At 37.2% G+C, this 20,333-nt stretch overlaps 2 protein-coding genes across 5 annotated transcripts; one reads left to right on the top strand and one right to left on the bottom strand.

The window, feature by feature from the left end:
- The first annotated feature begins 562 nt into the window (after positions 1-562).
- Positions 563-13,397, top strand: LOC149819651 (uncharacterized). 4 transcript variants are annotated; one of them, XM_089982405.1, is made up of 7 exons: positions 563-826; positions 2,494-2,666; positions 3,302-3,388; positions 3,554-3,712; positions 9,849-9,943; positions 10,246-10,327; positions 10,490-10,814. In XM_089982405.1, exons 1-7 carry the CDS (start codon positions 721-723, stop codon positions 10,517-10,519), a joined length of 732 nt encoding a protein of 243 aa, XP_089838531.1. In that variant the 5' UTR covers positions 563-720; the 3' UTR covers positions 10,520-10,814. The 4 variants fall into 4 exon arrangements, with proteins under 4 accessions (XP_089838531.1, XP_089838533.1, XP_089838532.1 ...); XM_089982407.1 differs by lacking the exons at positions 10,246-10,327; positions 10,490-10,814 and adding an exon at positions 13,254-13,397; XM_089982406.1 differs by lacking the exon at positions 10,246-10,327.
- A 1,443-nt stretch (positions 13,398-14,840) lies between these two features.
- LOC149819652 (putative serine/threonine-protein kinase PBL3) lies at positions 14,841-17,063 on the bottom strand. The gene is made up of 6 exons (XM_089983455.1): positions 17,030-17,063; positions 16,481-16,776; positions 16,214-16,349; positions 15,605-15,738; positions 15,390-15,513; positions 14,841-15,166 (listed from the first exon to the last, which is right to left on the bottom strand). The coding sequence occupies exons 1-6, from the start codon at positions 17,061-17,063 to the stop codon at positions 14,841-14,843; spliced, it is 1,050 nt and encodes a 349-aa protein (XP_089839581.1).
- Between the last annotated feature and the right edge of the window lie 3,270 nt (positions 17,064-20,333).

The raw sequence follows: 20,333 nt of genomic DNA on the forward strand, positions 1-20,333 counted from the left end.
GTTGGGTAAAAATGTACTTTGACTTGAATGGATATGACCCAGACTGGCACGACACGGCGAGCAGCCGTGCACGTCTGTGTGTGGTGGTCATCCCACTCTCTTGTTCTCAGGAATAAGTATATGAGTTCACAAGTGGCTTATAAAGCCCACAGAAAACTCAAGCACAAGCAATATGAGACTATTCCACCTCATCAAAACCACCTTTTCCAAAACAGCCCAGTTTCTACTTTGAATTCTCTCTCCCTTTCTTCTTACACCTAACAAATGTTACCTTGACCGCCCGCCTAATGGCCTAGGCTGCCCCAAAACCCTTTGGTGGGTAAGCTTAGCCCCCATGGGTCTCGCCACCAACTTATTGTCATATAAGCTGTAAATGGGAGGTCAGGTTCCAACACCTCATGGAGCTCTCTGTACGAAGGGGAGAGCTCCTTGTATAGCGTTGAAATACGTTTTAGAAGGGAAACCTTGGTGGCGGTGGCCAACCAACTGCAAGGACTTGATTTATAAACTCACTTTCTAATCAAGGATAACATTTCTTACTTTCGTCAGCATCACCTTTCTCGCGAAAATATCCGGAGAGAGATGAGGCCAGGGATGGCTAGATAGAACGAGCTCCAGCTTCCCACAACAGCACCGATCGAGCACAACCAAAGAAACGAGGTGGCTAAATTTGGAAGCAACTAAAACACTTCATGCGTAGAACTTGATCTTCACTCCCTCATGGCTGCAGTTCTGGGCTTATCTCTTCAAGTTTCCTCCTCTTCACATCCTTGCCGCCGGTTCTGTGCAGGAAGAAGCATCGACCCATCGTCTCTTTTCCCCAATGGTGATTTTCTATTCAAGTCTTTGAATGTATTGTTGAAGACTCTTGTTGTTTCCTGATACTCCTTTTCTTGTTGTCAATCATGTTGTTACAGACAGTTTGGTGTTTTTTTTATGCTTATTGAGGCCTGAAAACACTTGTGTTTAGTGAGAGAGAAGAGGGAACTAGCTAGAAATGGGAGGTGGGTAGTAGCGGATGATCATTAGTATGGCTATGTTAATCTTGAGCTCATTTCTTATTAGACAATCTTGAGCTCAAGATGTGAAGCTAATGAAATCAATTTGAATACCCAACTCGAGCGCACGCTGACATAAGAACGAATCGTCCTGAAGATCAGAGTTTGCAATTCTAAAGAGATTTTTTTTTTTTTGAAAAAAAAAATGCAATTCTAAAGAGAATTGTTGCTATTATGAAATGATAAGGCCCCTAATGATGGTTTTTAGGCTGGATGAATCGGGATAAAATTCTCTCACTATCAGAAAAAAGGGAAGCTTGATGCCATCTATTAGAGTGTAGGAGTAACAGTGCATCAAGAAACTTGGAATTAGACTGTATGGGTGACAGATAATTTTTATGAGCCCATACTTTTTGGATCAACAAATATGCAAATCGAATAATGGATCTTGTGGCTTGCTTCATATATTGAAAACCCAAGAAGGTAAACAAAATCAGCATCGTGGAGAATTGTGGACGGCAAATTGATTCGTATAATTCACACCTTTTAAATTTGAACTTGCATATCATAGTAATGTCTTTTATTTTTCTTCTAAATGGTATTTTCCTCTTTCCTTCTTTGTGGTCTCTGTCCCTGCATAAATAGGGCTACATACAACTCTTTCACTGGGCTTTCACCCACGCAGACATGCAGAAAAGACTTAATAAAAAGAAGGGAACAATCTCCATGATTATGTTCTCAGCCTAATCTGGCCTAAATCCATGTCATAGAAAAGGAGAAAAATTACTGTATTGGATATCATTCAGTCAATTACTAACATGAGCTAATCAATTTAAGTATGCAAAAATATATAAGCTGAAGATTCATAATGAAATAATGAGGATAATGAGGTGAACAATTTGTGGTTTTCGTAAAAAAAAAAAAACTAGAATTGTAAGCATCTCTTTCAATTATTGCCTTAAGAGTTAACAAATATTTTATTAAGGCTGTGAATCTATCGCCAAGTTTGACAAGCATGTGTTACTGCTTCTTGAGAAGTCAATCTCAGTGACAGATGCATCGGTGGAGCTCTGCTAGGTAATATATTGGAACAGTTTTTGACATGATAAGTGGATATTAACAACAGTATTTGTGCATGCTATGTATCAGTGTGTGTATGCATGTATGTGTCTCATTAAGAGATAAAATCAAAATGAAAGACAAGCCAGTAAAAGAAAATATATTACAAATTATATAGAAAATTATCACTTTTTCAAATTTTTTTGCATGAATATGCACAAAAATGTGTAAGATCTCTAGCAGCCATTTTTTCTGCTGTTGAATTAAATGTGAGATTGAGACTCAAAGCAAACTTTGAAAAGCTCAACTTTATTGCTATTTAAATGCAGTTTACATTTGTCCTGGAGTATATCTTTCATACCTGCATCTGATAGTGATGAACTAGTTGACATGCTTAGCACATACATCCTGTATTCAATATTATATTCAATTGCAGGCAGACGATGTATATCATCAGCTTGTAAAAGTTCATGCTTTGTAGCTTTCTCAAGCAAAGGTACTCCTGATGTTAAATCCTGGAAAATATTCACCAAGACATCTGGAAACACTGACCCACAATCATCAGACACTACACAGGAAGATGCTAAAGATCCTTCTGATCAAACAACGGTAAACATGCAATAAGTGTGAGGGGTCTCTTTTGTCACACTATTTATATTTCTGGTTTTCCAAATATGATGCACCGCCATTTTCTTATGGTTTGCATGCATATTTTGTTGGGGTCACCTCATCTGAAGCTGTTGCTTTGATCTTTGTTCTATTGGAACATCCATGGACCTTGCTTTCTTAAGTTTGGTCACATCATCTGAAGCTGTTGCTTTGATCTTTGTTCTATTGGAACATGGACCTTGCTTTCTTAAGTTTGGACACCTCATCTAAAGCTGTTGCTTTGGTCTTTGTTCTATTGTAGCATCTGCTAAAGGGTAGATATCTTTGCAGAAAAAAAATTTAAAATAGAAGAGAAATCTGATATTTCTTGGAAATATTAAATTTTTCTTGAAATTTTATATGTCTGCTTAGTTATCCTTTGTTCTCAACTAGGCTTTTTTGCTTTGCTCTTTTTTTTTTTTAAATTTTCCCCCTGTAATGCTGTAACTTTTTTTTTTTCAATCATTATTGTGGATGTTCATGAAACTATTTAAATGCATTCATATTACTGTCAATAACATTGCCTAAGCAATTTTCAAATTTCATTCATATTACTGTTGATACATTGACTAATTATTTTTTGTTTTGGTGAGCAGACACCTTTTGGATACACTAGGAAAGATGTGTTGCTGATAGGTCTTGGCGTCACGATTGCTGGTGTTGCTTTGAAAAGTGGATTGGAGGTGATCATGTGCAAAACTAGTTCTAGTTGTAACTATTTTCTGAATAACATTAATTGGGGTTTGTGTGTGTGTGTGTTGATAATCCTCTTTTAAATCATTAGGTCATTTAGTCAATAATGGCCATTTCATCTGTCCCTCATTAAGTTTATTTTATTGATGTCTCAGTTTTTTGGAGTAAACCCTTTACAAGCAGGCAATGTTGTTCAGTTGGTGATTGTTCTGGGTTTGACTGTTGGATGGATTTCTACATATGTCTTCAGAGTATCTAACAAAGAAATGACATATGCTCAGCAACTTCGTGACTACGAGAGACAAGTCATGCAGGTTTGGTGTTGTTTCTTCTGAATTATGTATTAGATGTTTTCAATCATTTGAACATTAGGTGGTTTATTGCATAGTTGGCCCACTCAGTGATTCGGAAAAAAATCGTTTGGTGTCTAACTCATAACTTGGGGTGACTTGGCGAGTTAACTTGGATTTTTTAATTTTTTATATATTTTAAAAATAAAATTTCCTAAAATATAAAAAGTACTTTTAAAATATTAAAAAAAAGAGAGTATAAAACAAATAAATACATATTTTACATGGTGAATTTTTGCCATTCACGCGTTGCTATCCTAGTTCCAAAAGTAATACTTGGGCGTGTATTAGATAGTTTCTTGCCACACCAGGTCAGCCAAAATTCAGCCTTCAGCCCATGACTAAATGACTTGCGACTTTTCCTTCAATTCTTTTTATTTTTTGTTTTTTATGCACCTGAACCTGCCAAAACCATACGAGAGGATTGTATGACACACGAATGCATGACACCACTCATAATGATTATCACATACCTAGCAATTTATAATTCACACAGAACTTGGCCGAGTGTGCTGGAACAAAGCGGTTGACACCGAGTGCCAACCGAGTTTGGGTGAAAAATGAGCGGAATTCAAATCCCCGCTCGGTTGGGACTCCACTCGAAGTGAGTTGCTGAGTTAGTTGGTTCAAATCCGCAAGTGTGTAACAACCCCAACTCATCCCCGTTAATGTTTTTTTTTAAACTAGTGCAGAAACAATCCCAGAGACCCGGGGTCTTACAGTCATAACTAGGGGTGGCAATCGGGTCGTGTCGGCGGGTCAGCATACCTCAACACGAACCCGACCCGTTTATTAAACGGGTCGGCTGTAGCAAACACGAACCCGACCCATTTATTAAATAGGTAACCCGACACGACACAGTTAACCCGTTTAATAAACAGCTCGGGTCAGGTAAACGGGTTGACGGGTCGGGTTCAGGTAAACGGGTTGGAAGGCGGGTCAGGTTCGGGTAAACGGGTTGACCCGCCCGCCTAACCCGTTTATTAAACGGGTCAACCGGGTTGGCGGGTTGGCATACCCCTAACACGAACCCGACCTGTTTAATAAACGGGTTAGGAGGGTCAACCTGTTTACGACACGAACCCGTTCACGCCAAACCCGAACCTGACTAAGAAGCGGGTTGGCGGGTCGTGTCAGATTTTGCCACCTCTAGTCATAACACATCCACAACCACAAAAGATCTTACACTATCATCAACGAAACCAAATTAACTTCATTTATTAAAATCATAGAGTCTGAGAACAATGAGAAAATAAAAACAAACCCAAAAGTGGAGCCATTCTGTCCAAAGTACAAACTGTCAAGCAGTCGTATAGCCCTTGTAGCTTCCCGAAGCATCAGGTCCCTGTCAAAACAAAACAACAAAAAATAATTCTGGATAGAACTAGGACAATTCGTCCCAGCCGATTGATCCAAACCAGGCTTGCCACAGGCCCAACATATATATATATATATATATACAACAACAACAACTACTACGCCTTCATCCCAAAACAATTGGGGTCAGCGATATGAACCAAAAAAGAAATTCATTTTGGGTCTTCCACATGAATCCTTTTCCTCCAATCATTTCTATCCAACGCCATGTCCTCGGTGAGGTTCAAAGCATTCATATCCTTTCCTATCATCTCCATCCAAGTCTTCCTAGGCCTACCCCGACCTCTTTTAACTAATATATTTTCCCATTTCTCCAACCTTCTAACTGGAGCATCATTAGGCCTTCGCCGAATATGTCCAAACCACCGTAAACGATTCTCTCGCATCTTATTTTCAATGGGTGCAACACCTACCTTCTTACGTATCTCTTCGTTCCGAATCTTATCTTTTATTGTATTTCCACACATCCATCTAAGCATCCGCATCTCAGCTACACTCATTTTTTGAATATGATGTCGCTTGGCAGCCCAACATTCCGTACCATATAGTAAAGCGGGTCTAATAGTCGTCCTATAAAACTTTCCCTTCAACTGCAATGGCATTCTACGATCGCACAGCACTCCAGTAGCACTTTTCCATTTCATCCACCCAACCTTTATCCTATGATTTACATCTCCATCAATTTCTCCATACTTTTGAATGATGGATCCCAAATATTTGAAATAATCATTCACCGGTATATCTTGCTCACCAAGCTTCACTACACTCCCATCACTACTTCGTTGCTTACTAAACCGACATTCCATATATTCAGTCTTACTCTTACTCAACTTAAAACCTCTAGCTTCCAATGTCTGTCTCCATAATTCTAACTTAGCATTAACCCCAGCTCTAGACTCATCAATCAAAACAATATCATCAGCAAACAACATACACCACGGTACATTTTCTTGAATTGATCTCGTAAGCTCATCCATCACTATCGCAAATAGGAAAGGGCTTAAAGCAGATCCTTGATGTAACCCAACCGTTATCGGAAAATTGGTTGTCACCCCTCCACAAGTGCGGACATTGGTTACTACTCCTTCATACATATCTTTAATTATACTAATGTACTTGAGAGAAACACCTTTCTTCATCATTGTCCACCAGATAACGTCCCTAGGTACTCTATCGTATGCCTTCTCTAAATCAATAAAAACCATATGCAAATCTTTGTTCCTCTCTCTATATCTTTCAATAAGTTGTCTAAGAAGATGTATAGCTTCCATAGTTGATCTTCCAGGCATAAAACCAAATTGATTCTCCGATATCATGACAACCTTCCTCAACCTAGACTCAATCACCCTCTCCCAAAGTTTCATAGTATGACTCATGAGTTTTATACCACGATAGTTATATATATATATATATGGGACTGACTGCACACTCAGCTGACCCATCAAGGTCCGGTTCTGGATCAGATTTTGATCCAAAACCAGACCTACTCCTAAGCCTTGCATGTCATGTTTTTTCTATATAGTTGCTGGTATGCGTAGGTATGAAAAAAAATTCTGATTCATTTCATGCCTTTAATAATGCTGATAATCAGTTGGCTGCATCACAAAGTGGTGTTGATTTCGGTCGTAGTGGGCAGTAGTATAAAGCTAAATTTCCAGCATCATTTATGTTTGTACACTGTCATGAAATAACGCTTGTTTAACATATGCGGAAATATTTCTGTTTATATTTTGTGAAGTGTTATTAAAAGTTTATTAATGTGCGTAAAAATTTATGGTTGTTTCTTAAACTAACTACTTTGCAAACTGTCATTAAAAGTTTATACATGTTTGCGGCAATTTTATTTGGCTGTTATTAGTCTCCTTTTTAGTCCAGTCGACTGTCAATAGTCGGGTATGTACTTCGATAGTTTGACTTCCTGTTTTGCTTATACAACAAAGATGTCTTGATGCTATGCAAGCCAATACCAGTTAAGGGTGTTAATATGCATGCCAAAGATCGGTTTGTTTATGCTGTTTTGAAACTGCCGACAACTCTTCATAACACAGCTTGTCTTTGGCTGCATACTTAACTTTTACAATGGCTACTTTGAGGCTGTTATAGTCGCCTTTATGTCATAGCTGTATTTAATCTTGTTAGCTTGGTCAAAATGTTGTTAAGATTGTCTATGACCAGCTGGTTTATTGTCGAGTTTGTAACCGACCCCTCTGAGGGTTATGGGCAAGCTGCCCATGCTCGGTTTGCCTATAATGACTGCCATAGAATTGTTCGATGCTGCCATATCACACCCTGAAAGTTAAACTTTTATCTATGCTAACATTATGTTAGAAAAATTTTCTGCATGCTGTCATGAGTAGGCTGAACATTTATTCATTCTTATAGCTGTTATTTGACATGTTTTTGTATTTATGAGTTTCACATGTTTTTGTGAGAATATTTGAATGTGTTCTTGTGCCTACCAATGTTGTCCTGTGTGCGGGCAACATGGTATGGACTCGGTGAGTATGTGTGTTGTATTTCGAGTTTGCCAAAATGGCAAAAGAATTTTGGTTATGCATTATTTTGACAAAGTATTGTTTACCTACATATGCATGAAATAAAGATATGAATCTTGAGACTTGGGTTTTGTTGTTGCACTTGCATAATCTTATGAATGTTTGCATATCGATTATGAGATGAATCATGAAAAGAAAGTTGTATTTTTGTAATCATGTGATCATATGCGTGTGAAATTTGTTATTCATGTACCTTCTTGTTTAATATGTATGAATGTGTAATTAAGAGCATGTTAAATGATTTTATAAGTGACATGCTTATTATGGTTTTTGCATTAGATGCATCAGTGGTCAAAAGTGGATCACTGTAGGTCGTGTGAGCCTCGAGCAATTGTTGCTCCATGTTTAGTTTTTGTGCATCGCAAAAATCAATTTAAGATTTATTGAATTTCTGAATTAATTGCAGTGTTTCATATTGTAACTGGCTGAGGTCCCATGATGAGTTTCGCATGCTGATTTACGAAACAAATATTGTTGTATTTTGCATGTTGATTTGCAAAACGGGTATTGTGAAATAAATCATTCTTTTGATAAAAAGATAAAAAAAGAAAATAATGTAATTAATGTTTTTTCTGGATATTCCTTCTTTAGTGTGGAAATCCTAGACTGCGGTTTTGGAAAACGGTGAGGATACTAAAACTCTGTGTGTATTTGTGATCCTGAACCCAACTACGTGGTTTACCTTCCGACTACGGTTTTAAAGAGATTCCACCACTTTGCCTGGGGGTGGTGTGTAGACACAACTGTTGTTATTGGTATACCAACAAAGTGACATCAGTGAATGTTTATTTTTCTATTGTCCCGACATTAGATGTTGATTTCTAATGTTCTGATGAATGATGTTGATTCCTGATATATGTCGAGGGCCAAGTGTGGAATCCAGTAATAAAATATAAATTGTGTGCTAAGCTACAATTGTGAACCTAACTTGACCTCGAGAATTTTTGTGCCCATTTTTTAGTATCCACGAGTTTTAATAAAAGGTGGAACTAAAATTGTGTGCATTTAATAGGGACATACATATAAAAAAAACTCTGATAAAAGATAATAATTTACTCATGCATGTGCATTGATATCATGTATATTCCTGTTATGCACTATATCATGCATATTTACTTACTTTCTTGCGTTATATTAATGATTGCATGATGATTATTCTTTATTGCATAATAATTGTTTCATATTGCATAATGATTGTTCCATATTGCATGAATTTGTTGCAATTGCATTCTTATAAAATGTTGTTTGAATTTAATTTATATTTTTTTTACTTATTTGAATTATTAGAGGGACTCGTACGCAGAATCTATGATTTTGACATCCTATTTTTTATGTTTTTCAAAGCCTCTGAGACCCTGTGATGAGACAACTGTTTCGGGGAGCTACGAGGGTTACACGATTGCTTGACAGTTTTTACTTTGGGACAGAATGACTCCACTTTTTGGTTTACTTATATTCATTTACATATTGTTCGTAGACTCTATGATTTTAATGAATAAAGTTGATTTGGTTTCGTTGATGGTAATGTAAGATCCCTTGTGATGGATGTGTTATGATTGTAAGGCCCCGAATCTCTGAGATTGTTTCTGCAATTGTTAAAAAAAGAGTCATTTTTTAACGAGGATGAGTTGAGGTTGTTACAGAACGTGCCAACTATGGTTTATTGTGTTGATTGATATATCTTCAGGGAGGCTAAAAATGAATTTTAGGGACTTTTAGGGCACCCAATTTGTTATTATGTGCATGCTATGCATTAAAATTTAGTCTTAGAGATTGTTTCATGACTTTGTAGACCACATTTAGGGAAATCTCGGTGAGACGGAGTGTCTGCTCTGTTTCCTTAACGTCAGAGTGCATAAAGGTGAAATTTTGGATCACAGATTTTGCACGGGTGTGTCTTAACACTCGTTGACAATGAGAGAAGTCTGTGTGTGTATGTGTGTGATAGAAACCCAATCACTAGAGTACTATTTTTTTATTCACGGAAAGGAGGTTATGAGTCTTATGACCATGGATGAGTTGCCCATATTGCTTCACTTTGTTTTATAAAAAATTGACTAGTTAATCCTTCTTTGTGTGAATATGTCTTGGTCTTGTTGTTTGCCTACTGCATCATACTCTTTCATTTAAAATTATCGAAGATCAACATGATCTAACTTATTTTGCAGAAGCGTCTGGAGGGACTAACAGAAGCTGAACTCGAGGAGTTGCTAGCACAAGTAGAGGAGGAGAAGCAACAGCTTGCTGGCAATGAACAGATCAAGTGATTCTCTTTTAAGCATTCTCCATTGCAGTTTTCGCCATCTTATCATTATCATCAGTGGAATGTATGTATTTACATGTGTCATCCAGCTATAAACATATTCAATTGCAGTTTTGCAACTTAAAATTTCTCTGTGACATGTCATACATTTTGGATACAGTTTTTTTTTTATGGAAGATACATGGGGTTGACTTCCAAGTTTATAAGAACTGGATTTATGCTGCTTGGTGTCATGACCCCTGCTTAAAAAGCTGTTTCCCGAACATGGAACACCACACTAAACAGATACTTGTCTCAATCAGGGCATTCTCTACAGTTGGAAATCCAGCTCTTATCGCACTGGCTTCACACCCCACCTATCCAAAACATGCTGCTAAAGAACATGTAAGCGTAAGAAGGCCATCTTCAAAAGACAAAAAACCAAAATTTCATTTTTGAAGAGCAGAGATAGAAGTTAGCATCATGCAATGCAATGCAATACAAAATGAAGGATGCGTATGGATTTGATCCGATAAGACCTAAAAAGAAACTTTCTTAATTCTGCAGGTGGCAACAAATGGTTCTCAAGGCTTATAAATTTAATTTGCAGATGCATTAGTGCTTTTTTTCTTTAATTCTTGTGCAAGTTCATGCATGTGTGTGCGCAGGTCTCTAGGTTGGTTGTGATTGTGTGGTTGCATAGGGGATTCCATTTGATATTTCTCTCAAGATTGTAAAAATGAAGTGGAAATTATACGTGACCTTTGTTTGGTCAGTTTGACCTTACTGATATGTTAAAAATGTACCTTTAGTTGGAAGCATGCTTTGGATTGCCTTGATTTAATGTAAAACCTCAAAAATATTTATAAAAAAAATCAGATTATTCTGGTCATTGGTTTTTTAAGCTCTTGAAAAACCTGCCTAGATATGGCAGCTGCTTGATTCAAAATGTATACCTTATTAAAAAAGCCGTTCTTATCATGTCTGTAGGGCTTGAGATGAACAAATGGTAAGCTTGATTTTGGCCCCTCTGTCAAGGAGGAAATTTTGAATAACTAAAAGCCTTACCTAAATCATTTCCATCACTGAGGTGCTATTCCCTGACTTTGCGCTTGAACTGAATAGTTGAGAGCTCACTCTTGGGCCTTTAGATAATATCTATGGAACTGTGGTTTCTTAAATTTTAATGGTTGGCAAGAATGGCTGACAATGCTCTAGCATTAGTGGAGGTTGTAAATCAAGAATTACTTGAACATGACACTCACATTTGAGGACAGTACTATCTTTGGAGGTTGCTCATTACTATTACCAGTATGTGTTACGAGAGGTATTATGGCTGGGTGATAAGGCGATTTGCTTTTGGCTCTGCTCATTGTTAAAAATGAATGTATATATATACATATATTTATATTTATATATTTACATACATCTATATATGGCTTGACTAAAAAAAATCTTGTCCCTACACTCCACAACAAAATGGCTTGGCCGAAAGAAAACATAAGCACATCATAGAAACCACACAAACTTTGCTTATCTCAAATTAAGTACCTAAAGAATTTTGCGCTGAAGCAACTTTGACCGTAGTTTGCCTTATTAACAGAATGCCATTTGTTATCTTGAAAAATATATCATCAGTTGAAAAACTTTTCAAACTTACTCTTGATTATCCTCAACTGACGGTTTTGGATGTAAATGTTTTATATTCACAGATAAAAATGATGACCTTTCTTGTGCTATTCCTTGTGCTTTTTTGGGATATGCAAAAAACTAAAAAAGCTATAGATGCTTTGATTTTAAAAATAAGAAACTATATATTTCAAGAAACATATATTTCTTAGAAAAAGATATTTTTTTTTTAATTTGAAAATCCTAAAGGACATAACTGAGTATTCTTTCCTGTTGGATCTAATTCCAAAGATTGGTGATTGTTCTGAAGATCAAGATATCAGAAATGATATGGTGAGTGAAGAAGAATCTCATGACAATGAGATAAGTGAAGAACAATCTCAAAATCACTATTGTATTTAATATTCTTGGCATAATAGTTCTGAACATCCATATGCCCTTGAAAAATATACTAATGAAAGCCATGTAGAAATACAAACTAAAAGGTCATCGAGAATATCAAAAACCCCTGAAAATTTTATGTCCTATGAGACATTTTCACCTAAGTATCAAACTTACATTGCATTGATACATTCCTACATAGAACCCTCAAACTATACTGAAGCAAAAAAATATTATGAATGAGTAAAAGTCATGAAGGTAGAATTAGATACTTTAGAAAAGACGAACACTTGAACTGTCCAAGATATTCCCCTAGAAAAGAAACCCATAGGTTGTCAATGGGTCTATAAGATAAAAACCAAGAGTAATGAAATCTTTAAAATGTACAAAGCTAGGTTATTTATCAAGGGATACTCTTAGGAGTATGAAATAGATTATGAAGAAACCTTTGCACCTATTGCTAGGATGACCATAGTTAGAACCGTAGTAGCCCTTGCCTCTGTGAAGAAATGACCTATATACCAAATGGATGTTAAGAATGTGTTTCTTAATGGTAAATTGATTGAAGAAATTTATATGGAGGCACCGCCTAATATAGTTATTCCTAAGGAAAGAATCTTCGTTTAGATAAGACTCTGTATGGCCTTAAACGAGCTCCAAAGGCTTGGTATGACAGGTTTAGTCAAGTTATACTTGATGTTAGGTTTCAATCTTGCTTAACTAACACAACTTTATTTGTTAAGATTTCTGATGCAAGTATTCTTCTTCTTCTTCTTTATGTGGACGATATGATCATCACAAGAGGTAACAAGCAGGGAGTTTAAAACATTAAAAGACTTCTCAAAATACATTTTGAAATGACTGCTTTAGAGTTTTTAAAGTATTCTCTTGGTATAGAAGTTGCTTATTCATCTAAAGATTATTTACTGACTCAATCTAATTTTTTTTTAGATATTGTTGTCAGGTTAAGTATTTTAGATAATAAGAAGGTTGACACTCCCAAATTTGTAAATGTCAAAATGAAGATTGCTGATGGAGAACCACTTGAAAATCCAACACCATAAAAACAACTTGTCGGAGCTTTGTCATATCTCTCAATTACAAGACTTGACATTACGCATGCAGTTCACACAACGAGCCAGTTTCAGTATGCTCCCACCACTGTTCATATGGAAACAGTTTTGTTTATTATTAGATATATCAAAACTTTTATTTTTTGAGGGCTTTTCTTATCTGCTTCTTCCTTAGATTTAATTTCTTATATTGATGTTGATTGGAGAAGTGATCCAAATAACTGATACTCAACCACTCGTTGCAGTAGAAAGTTTTTCTCTCTTCAACTGAAGCCGAATACCGAGTCATGACTACAACTACTATGTAGGTGGTTTGGCTAAGGAGACTGCTGGTTGACATGAGCGTTTAGAGTAAAGGAGCATCACAACGGTACTGTGACAACATAAGTTTCATCTACGTTGCCAACAACCGGACCTTCCATGAACAAATCAAACACATTGAGATGTACTGTCACTATGTTCAAGAGGAATTTCTACACGACACTATTGATTTTTCTTACGTTACTTCAAAATATCAACTGGTGGATTTCTTCATCAAACCTCTCGCTGCTCCTAGATTCCATTTTCTCTTAGACAAACTTTCGGTTATCCACTTGGAAGTTTGAGGGAGAGTGTTAAAAATGAATATACATATATATATTTATATGTATATATTTACATGTATATATTTACATATATTTGTATATATAGTTATATGTAATATAACTAGGTTGTAACTAGGATTAGATTTTTGAGTTTTTGCTTTTTAGTTTTGAACTAGTCAACATTAGTTGAATAGTCAACATAGGGAGTCATTGGACTCCCAACAGGACCCTAACGAGTATGAGTCTCATCATTGTGTATTAATATGGGGCAAAGGCCCCTCTTCAATGTATGCTGCTTGCATGGTCTTGATCAATAAAATATTATTTTTTATTCCTTGTGTTTGCCTCTTTGGTGGGTGTTTGTGTGTGAACCCTTTTTGTGGCTTGTGAGTGTTCTTTTGGTACTTTGGTGGAACTTTTTGAGTGTCCACCTTGTTCTCTTGGTTAATATATTTTGGAGAATCCTGTTTCCTTTCACTCGCAAAGAGATCGTTTGAACTTGTACAATAAGCTTGGCATACCAAATATAAATAATAGGTGTCTAACTTGGTTCGGTTGACATAGGCTCGTTAATAACTTAATAGTAATAAAATATATTTATACTACATCACATAATGAAGTGTGAAACATGATTGAAGTATTTGGCTTCCAAGCAGTAGATTTGGAGAGAAAATCTTATTGCTTCCAGCTCTGAAAACTGTATTTTTGTAATCTTATTGCTCCCAGCTCTCATATAATGTATTTTTTTCAGTAAACAAGCCAGCTTGAGCTTAGGCTCATTATGAGCTCGAACTTGGTTCAGCTTGGTTCGCCACAAGAATGCCAAGTTTGAATGCTTCAAGCCTTGATTGTTCGGCTCATTTATTAGCCCTAAAGGTAATAAGCTGCACATTGGCACGGTGCCAATGTGTATCAGATGAGTGTGGGTTTGTGGGATTATCATTAGGTTGGTTAGGCAGCACCTTCTTGGCTGTTTAAGCAAAACATGGTTTCTCAAACACTTTTTTTTTCTGTTACTACTGTCGTCCTGTTGTAACTTTTGGATTAATGGAAGGTTTTTTCTGTCATCAAAAGAAAAAAACATTTTAATAATCTGTTTTTTTATGGTGCAGTGCTCCAATATTTTGAGCCAAGTAAAACTTTATTTCTGAATGGAAGATAGTTACTGGTTTGCATTTCCATTGTAGGAATTATCACTTTCACCTTGGTCACTTATTCATCTCTTGGACAAAACTGCACCATGTAAAACCCTCATCTCTTACGTGATTCATGTTGTTTCTGTATTCGTTCCAAGACGTTCACCATGAAACTCATCTCAGGCCTCTGTTCTTTGTCAGGATGGATGCACTGGATTGCCCACATGGCGAATTCTTTTGCTTCTCTCTTTCCATAGGGGCCCTTCAGATTTGTGTCCATCAAATCAATGTAGTCCTCCAAGCCATGGTAGTGAGCGATGACCCAGTCCACTATCTTCTGTTCGGCCATGCCTGGCTTCTTTTCTAGAGCACGCCGACCAGTCAATAATTCCAGCATCACAATGCCAAAACTGTAAACATCAGCCTTCCTAGTCAAGCGGCCTGTATGGGTGGTTCAGTTGTTAGACAATCAAAATATTCCCAAACATTAATATGCAGAAAACTCAGTGCACTCTGGCTGTGTTAGAACAGGAATTTGAGTGACTGACCCCACTGAACCAAATTTGGTTTTCTGAGGGCTGGTTTACTTCGGTTTATGATTAAGCAATTGTAAAGGTGTCCCCTTGTACATGGATCTGTAGGAAGTTGGGTTAGAATTAAGAACCTGATCCTAGATATTCTGGAGCAGCATAGCCATGTGTTCCCATGATAGCAGTGCTCACATGAGTGCGGTCACCGCTTGGACCATCTCTTGCTAAACCAAAATCTGAAAGCTTTGCATTGAAATCCTGCATAATAGCCAAACAGCAAATCAGTCACTTTTTGGTAAAAAAAAGAATATGATCCACTTGAAGTTAATCTGCAATTGCTATCACCGACCAAATCAAGAAGAATGTTAGAAGCCTTCATGTCACGAAAAATAATTGAGGCATCATGCAAGAATGCAAGCCCGCGAGCAGCTCCTAGAGCAATCTTGATCCTTTTTATCCAAGGAAGTCGAGATCCAGCATCACCTTGCATCAAGAAGAAATCATCTTTTGTCAGCAACTATTGGTCCTGAACATGTATAAATAATGCTCTTCAGCAGCAAATGCATTATGATCTCAATATCCAATAATTTCCTTGTGGAATCTCTGGAAACCAATGAATTTGAGTGTAATCATAAAAATGATACTTAACTGTCAGTTTAATTGTTTTCTTCAAAAAAAGAAGAAGATCCAGAGCTTTATTCTACTGAAAAAAATGATGGCTCGAATTTTGTTTGTCAGGAAGGTAAAGTTAGTAATTGTACCTAATGTGTCTCTTGTTTTGGTGGCCATGCTAAAAAGAAAACATGTTCCTGTTATTTTTTCCTTCTTAAATATAATTGTAATCTACTTCATCTGGATAAGTGTTGTGAGCATCATATAATGGTTGGAAGTTCATTTCAGAAATAAGCATGGAAAGCACAGAATAATAGCAAGTTCTTAAATATGCATTGTATCTTACATGCAAACAAATGATTGTCCAAACTCCCATTCGCCATGAATTCATAAACTAGGAGCCTTTGGTCATCCTTTATGCTATACCCTATAAGGTTCACGATATTCGGATGGCGAAGCTTGCTCAGATAGACAATCTCCTTCTGTGGCCATTCAGAAAAACAGAAGCAAACAGCAACATCTATTAGACCAAACAATACAGAAATAGTTAAAATCATGAAGCAAGGAAGAAATATGTTGATAGGGGTAGAAGAAAGAGGGTGATAAAGGTTACCTTCCACTCATTGTGACCTTGATAACTGTCCCCCTTGAGCCTTTTGACTGCAACAACCATGTCAGTTGGTCTTGCCTTTCCTTGCTGTGAACGACTTCCTGGTTTTGTTGGTGTAATAGTTTTGGCCTTGATCCATCCCTTGTAGACATTTCCAAAACCACCTTCACCAATAAAACTTTCATCGCAGAAATCCCCTGTAGCAGACGAGAGAACATTCAAGCTGAATTCAAGCAATTCATGAGACGGCACTTTCTTTCTTGGGGGGGTAGGGGGCTTTGCATCAGATGAACTCTGGTCTGCACCAAACAAATTTCATCAGATCTTTAAGCTATATAACCATTAAAGACAAATAAAAGATGCTCAAATCCATACAAAGCCTATGTTATCCAGAGCAGAAATAAAAGACATTTCTTCTGTACATCCATAGACTTTCACCCATATGCTGAAATTGATTGCAGATGATCATGATGGTGATGCTAAAAAACATGCAAAAGAATGCAGAACTATTGCTGCAATTTTTGAATAAACTGTCCACATATCTTATCTCACATGTAAATGTCACTGTGTCAGGCCTTTCCCCCATGTAATCATCAAAATAGGTGTAAGAAATACCATAGTTTTATAACTAATCTACAGAAAACTCAAGTCTCTTGTATCTTTCATACCACGTTGGTAACATGTGCTTTCGGAATAATACGCCATATGCATCAAAATGAAGATAATATCTATATTGTACTGGGGAATAAGGAGGTCAATATACACAGCTCCCCCCCCCCCCCCCCCCCCTCTACATACACCCCCCCCAAAAAGATGTGAAGCTGATAACCTGCTTTGTCTCCTTCGTGACAATATAACAGTAAATCAAAGGAAAGAGAGAGAGAGATGATTATCAGAGAATGTACCACTTAGGCAGCAGAATAATGCAGCCATTGCAATCTCAAGACTCGGTTAGACAAGATCAAAGAATTATATATACCTTTGCAGTAAAGCTGTCATTGGTTTTTCACCTTTATAGGAGAAAGAGAGACTGGTTCGGAATCTTAGTCGGCAATAGATTTTATGAAATATATTTACTTTGTATTAATTTTCTTATAGCATTAACCGTATGTAATTTTAGAGTTATTAACTTTGTATTATTTTCCTTATTAAACGGTTTTTCTGCAATGTAATTTTAGAGACATTACGTCATACACAACAAAAAGTCCTATTCTGACTCCACGAAAATGTCATATATATAGGATAAAAACCAATCGACCATTTGAGCTCTTAACCTTTATCTTTTTTGTGCTTATCATGGAAGGTATGGGCCTAACCAATTTAGAAATAACACGCCATAGGAAAAGGAGGCCAAGATTTTCCGTTTTAGCATAGGAGTCTTAGAGAGAGAGAGAGAGAGAAGAGAGAGAGAGAGAGAGAGAGAGAGAGAGAGAGTATAAAAGTAACTTTTTTACAATTTTTCCTGTTTTTTTTTTTTGAAAGGCTAGCTGGGGTTAGGCAGACCCCTACCAGTTATACAACGATACCACTGGGTTTTGAACTTGCAACGTCCCAACACAAGGTGACGTGCACTAGCTGCTCCTACCAGACAAGCGGAGGCCCCATTGGTTTTTCCTGCTAAATATTTGCTAAACTGGAATGTACTTACAATCTAATAGAGAATATCAATATCATTTTGGTTTGTTTAGTTGAAAATATGGTTTGGATCATATTTTTCAACAGCTTAAAAAATAGACGACCTACAATGCAACAAAAATTCATGACTCAAAAGAATGCATGATGTGATCCCTAACGAACAAATCACAATGTATGTAACAAGCCAGATTGACTCGACAAAGCTTGAACCCATAATCTCTAACTAGACAATATGTTACGATAGACCGTACAACACATAACCCCCACTTCCTCTAATCATATGTAACCCATCAGACATCAAGCCAACTATGGTTGCCATCTGGACCACCAACCTCACCCTTCGAGCATTATACGGATTACATTGACTCAACCAACCCTAGTCAAGATCTATTTAATTTGACCTAGTATGATCTTCATTGGCTCATGGATCATTTCATGACTGTTAAGTCCAATGTCAATTAGGTGGGTTGGCACCTAAGCACGGCAGGCAAAGTGGATCCAATCAGGACTCCAGATCCATCTAAAGCTCAGCTAGGAAAGTCCGGCAGCTCTTAACCATGTGGTCAAAGTGGACATCCAACCCAATTTCGGCTCAAAGCACATTAGGGCTCGACAACCCAACCAAACCCTTATCAGATTTAGGCTTGGCCTAGGTCTTATCGAGCTCAGATCGGGTCTTACCAGTAACGAGACCTTTGACGTTGTTTGGGCCCAAGAGTGGGACTGGGCTCGATCCTAAAAGCCCGACGGGCTCATTGTGGTCCCAAACCTAAGCCCGGTCTCAAACAGGAACAAGGGAGGTAAAGAGAGGGGCTCCTCATAATGATCGCCGCTGCGGTTTCTTCGTTTTGGGTCGTGGAGAGAGAGAGAGAGAGAGAGAGAGAGAGAGAGAGAGAGAGATGGGTTCCTCATCGATGGATACTGCCAAGCTTCAGCAGCTGCTTGAGGTATCACCCTCCCCTTATTTCTGTATATGTGATGACTCTTTCTTCTTCTTCTTCTTCTTCCTCTTTCTCTCACTATATGTATAACATGGGTTTTACTTGTCACCCAGATAAGATAAGATGTGTGTGTGTGTGTATGTGTGTGTGTGGATTAGGCGTTTAGTTGGTTTATTTCTTATTACACGCTGAATATCTCCTTAACTTATGTAGTTTTTAGTAGAGGAACCTGTGGCCTTTTTGGTTTGAATTAGCTCCATTTCTTTTTTAATCTATAATACTGAATTCCTTGTGTTATTTTCTTTCTTTATTTCCATTAGTTTTTCCTCACTGTTAAATTTCCCCCTTTTGTTGGTGTAATTTATCGCTGGCACATCGAGCCAATGATTTGTGGCCATAAATCCATGTATAACTATCTCCTTGCACACTATGGTTTGAGTTAAATATTAGTTAAAATTCTGCTTTTTGAAGGCTTCCTTCCCATATATACATGAATAGATGTGTTTGTATCATCCTGCTATAAGGTTCGGATATGCTGGATGTTTAGAGTGGAGAGGCTTCCTTTAGAAGAGTAGAACCATTTGGTGCAGGCAATATATGATCAGCTTCTAGTTGAATTATCACAATTATGATGACCGATACAAGCTGTTATTTAGTTCCTGCATCGGCAATTTCTTTTTCCTTAATTTGAAACTCAACTGAAAAACAAATGTGAGACTACATCACACATTGTCCTCGAGCAAAAGGAGCAGTGCCCTTTCTGTATAATAATGTTGTTGGTGTGTTTTGGGAATAAGCCTGTCCGGGACCAGATGGGGCTTGCCTCAGTTATTGGATTGAGGATTGGTGACCTTGACCTATTCCAGGTCAGTAAATAAGCAATCTGGCTGCAACCAATAGATTTATGCCCGATTGCAGCTTGGTCCTGGTCTAATTGCTTAGCATGTCCTACCTGTTGAAGGTCTGATCTAAGAGCCTTTGTAAACTATCTTGGTGATCAGTGGTTGACTGCTTCAGTTTTATAGCAAAAATATGTTGAAGATATAAGATAAAAAGTGGTCATGGACTTGTGGGCATTTCGATACAGGGTCAGATATTGGATAAAGAATGTGAGGCAATGAAAAGTAAGAAATACTATGGAGAGAATAAGGAGGAAGAAGGATATGAGACCCTGAATATGCTTGAAGAATGCATCATCTGGGTTGATGAAAGTTTTGGCAATATATGAGGAAAATGTAACATGTATTTGATGAGCAGCAAAATTTAGGTTTTGTTTCAAG

This window comes from Nuphar pumila, chromosome 12 (assembly GCF_984573655.1).
Source record: "Nuphar pumila chromosome 12, dmNupPumi1.hap1.1, whole genome shotgun sequence".
Classification (NCBI taxonomy): Eukaryota; Viridiplantae; Streptophyta; class Magnoliopsida; order Nymphaeales; family Nymphaeaceae; genus Nuphar; species Nuphar pumila.

Bases quoted from the DNA above. Each gene is read 5' to 3' on its own strand.
- LOC149819651 (XM_089982404.1), top strand. From the start codon at position 721: ATGGCTGCAGTTCTGGGCTTATCTCTTCAAGTTTCCTCCTCTTCACAT. The intron at 827-2,493 runs GTGATTTTCTAT...ATTCAATTGCAG, and splicing joins ATCGTCTCTTTTCCCCAATG to GCAGACGATGTATATCATCA. The intron at 2,667-3,301 runs GTAAACATGCAA...TTTGGTGAGCAG, and splicing joins ATCCTTCTGATCAAACAACG to ACACCTTTTGGATACACTAG.
- LOC149819652 (XM_089983455.1), bottom strand. From the start codon at position 17,063: ATGGGGGAAAGGCCTGACACAGTGACATTTACAT. The intron at 16,777-17,029 runs GTGAGATAAGAT...TGTTTGGTGCAG, and splicing joins TGACACAGTGACATTTACAT to ACCAGAGTTCATCTGATGCA. The intron at 16,350-16,480 runs GTAACCTTTATC...GAATGGCCACAG, and splicing joins AAGGTCACAATGAGTGGAAG to AAGGAGATTGTCTATCTGAG.